The 2,584-nt window shown below is 43.9% G+C and overlaps 1 protein-coding gene across 1 annotated transcript in view; it reads left to right on the top strand.

The window, feature by feature from the left end:
• The window catches only part of ZC3HAV1L (zinc finger CCCH-type, antiviral 1-like), a gene marked incomplete at both ends in the record, with an annotated part of 8,296 nt that extends 7,106 nt beyond the window's left edge, over positions 1–1,190 (top strand). The window contains one exon of the mRNA XM_009706470.1: positions 1,089–1,190. Coding sequence (XP_009704772.1) covers positions 1,089–1,190 — 102 coding nt within the window. The remainder of the gene's footprint in view (positions 1–1,088) is intronic.
• Between the last annotated feature and the right edge of the window lie 1,394 nt (positions 1,191–2,584).

The following is a 2,584-nucleotide window of genomic DNA, read 5'->3' as shown; positions in this document are numbered from 1 at the left end:
GGAGGCAAAGGCTCTCCCCCCCCCCCTCCCATGGATAGGCTGGTGCCCAGCCAGTTCCCGAGCAAGATGGCTAACCCTTCTAAAACTCCCTCGCTTCCCTTTTCTTGCTGACCATAATGTTAAATGGTATGGAATATTTCCGTGATTAGTTTGGGTCCTCTGCCCGCTTGTATCCCCTCCCAACCTATTGTGCACCCCCCAGCATGTTTGCTGGGGGGGCAGGGTGAGAAACAGAGAAGGCCTTGATGCTGTGCAAAAGTTGTTCAGCAAAAGCTAGGGCATCAGTGTGTTATCAGCATTGTTTTGGCCAAAAACCTAAAACACAGCATCATATGAGCTACTGTGAAGAAAATTAACTCTATCCTAGCTAGGCCCAGTACAATGAGATTTCTGATGTAGCAGAGTGATGCAAAATACACTGAAAACATAATACAGATGGTGTTACACTTACTAAAACATAGCAATTGCAATACACGGTTCAATCACAATACCAATGTGATTCCCGTTACAGGTCTGTATAATATGTTGACTGTTATGACGCTGGGTGTCCCCAGTCCCTGGGAAGGAATACGTGGTTTGAAGCGAGCTCAAGCCCGTTGAGCTCTTTGAAATTCTTTTGTTAGTTGTTTAGTTTTGATACCCCTGTGTTGGGCTGAGCTCTGTATTCACTGTCCCCATGCCGGTCTGGCTGGGAGAAACAATTATAGCACCAGTTGATCCACTCGGCTGATGCAGCCGTTTATCTACAACAAAGACCACCCACTGGTCCCCTTCGTGTTGAGACAACGTCCGCTTCTTTGCAATGGCCGTGGTCAGTCACACCCTGTGTTACTCCCTGAGATTCCTGGGCGCATTGCCCTTGTCCATCTCCACTGAGACGCCTTCCATCGTAGGAGTTTATCAGTCAGTCACAAAGCCCTAACTCGTGCAGTGGGCTGTACGAGGGATAGTCGGATCCTGACAGTGCTTGATTTGGATACTGCAGTAAATTCCTTGTTATTTCTGGGATGAAATACCAAACGCAATGTCTTTTTCTTAGAGTTATATTTTGGTAGGGCAAATGAGGACTGATGTGTTCTTTCCTGTAGATAAAAAAGACGATTCCTCTGCTAAAGCTTCGAAGGACAACAAAGGAAATAAGTCTGATGAGATATGTGTGTTCTATGTCTGGAAGTACTGCAAAAATAAAGGTGAGCTTTATAAAAAGTAATGTTACCTTTGGAGAGCAGTGTGTGCAGAGGCTCTCCCCGCTCGATGGCTCAGACTAGCAGTGGCATATGGAGCGGTAGTGGCCATTGTGCCTTCTCGCTCATTTGCCTTGTTTTCAAGTTGCTAATAAACACGGTCAGAATTACAAACGTAATCAGGAAAGTCAAGTGGGTGCACTCAAACCCTTTCTCCTCTAGATGATCCATGTATGGCCCTTTTCATTCCTGTTGATGAGGGCAGGCTTTGGGTATGTTTCTGTGACAAAAACCCTTCAAGTGTTAAATGTTATGTTTCTGTAGCTATTACATCAATTTAAGAGCAGGTGTTTTGCTGTCATCATAGGCAACTGGTAACAATATGTCATCCTATATTCTATGTATGTGAGATAGTAGCCATATTCTCCCCTATTAAGTCCTTCAAAAAGCGATCCAAGGTGTTAACATGTCTTAAGAAAACACAGTAGTTGTACCAGCTAAGCTAAAGATAAATCTAGTCCGTCATTGTCATGGATGGAGTGATGCACTTCACTCACAACAGAGAAGTGGCAATATGTTTAAAACAGCAGTTTTGAAAAAGTTTGATAGTAAATGTGACAGTGACTTAACAAGACTGATTATTTGCTGTATAGAGGAGAGAGTCAGACAAAACTGTCAGGGAGGCCTCCCCTTGAGTCACAGGGTTCAGAGAGGACCCTCTTGCTTTCTAAACTCCTTCTCGGAGAGGAGTCTTGGTGCATCTGGATCCAGACTTAGTCCTAGACTTGGTTGATAGTTTGTCTAAAAGATTATATGTGCACAATCAATCCTTTATATCACTATCACGAATATGATTTTTTTACATGACTTTGGTTTAACAGCAATTTAGGATTTATTAATATTTTTGCACAAGATTAAGGTGTGAAATGCTTAATAGGATGTAATCACCAGCCAATTTAACAGAGATTCAATGGAATTTGTTACAATTGAGATAGCAACTTTGAAGATTCGAGAATGGCAAGGTCACCCAAAACTTACCGCAGGGTTGCACACACAGACGGGTGTTAAATCAAATCACACCCACACAGAGATAGGCAAACAGTTCTAAACCAAATCACATGCACACACAGAGAGACAAGCAGTTCAGAGTCAAATCGCACACACGCACACACACAGAGGTTAACCTATGACCAAAACTTCCCTTTTCGTGAGTTTCATGAATTACTCACTTTTATATGCTGGCACTTATCAACAGACGGCTGGCAAATCTCGCGAAATCAGGCTGTGGAGTTCTTGCGAAATCATCAAGGGGCGATCTTTCAATGCTTGTGAAATCTGCCCTGAGAGGCCTCTCGGCTCAGGGGAGAGATGCTGGGTCACGCAGCCCGCTGCGGTCCCGG

This window comes from Cariama cristata, unplaced genomic scaffold (assembly GCF_000690535.1).
Source record: "Cariama cristata isolate BGI_N322 unplaced genomic scaffold, ASM69053v1 scaffold6198, whole genome shotgun sequence".
Classification (NCBI taxonomy): domain Eukaryota; kingdom Metazoa; phylum Chordata; class Aves; order Cariamiformes; family Cariamidae; genus Cariama; species Cariama cristata.
This window is presented reverse-complemented; position numbering and strand designations above follow the sequence as displayed.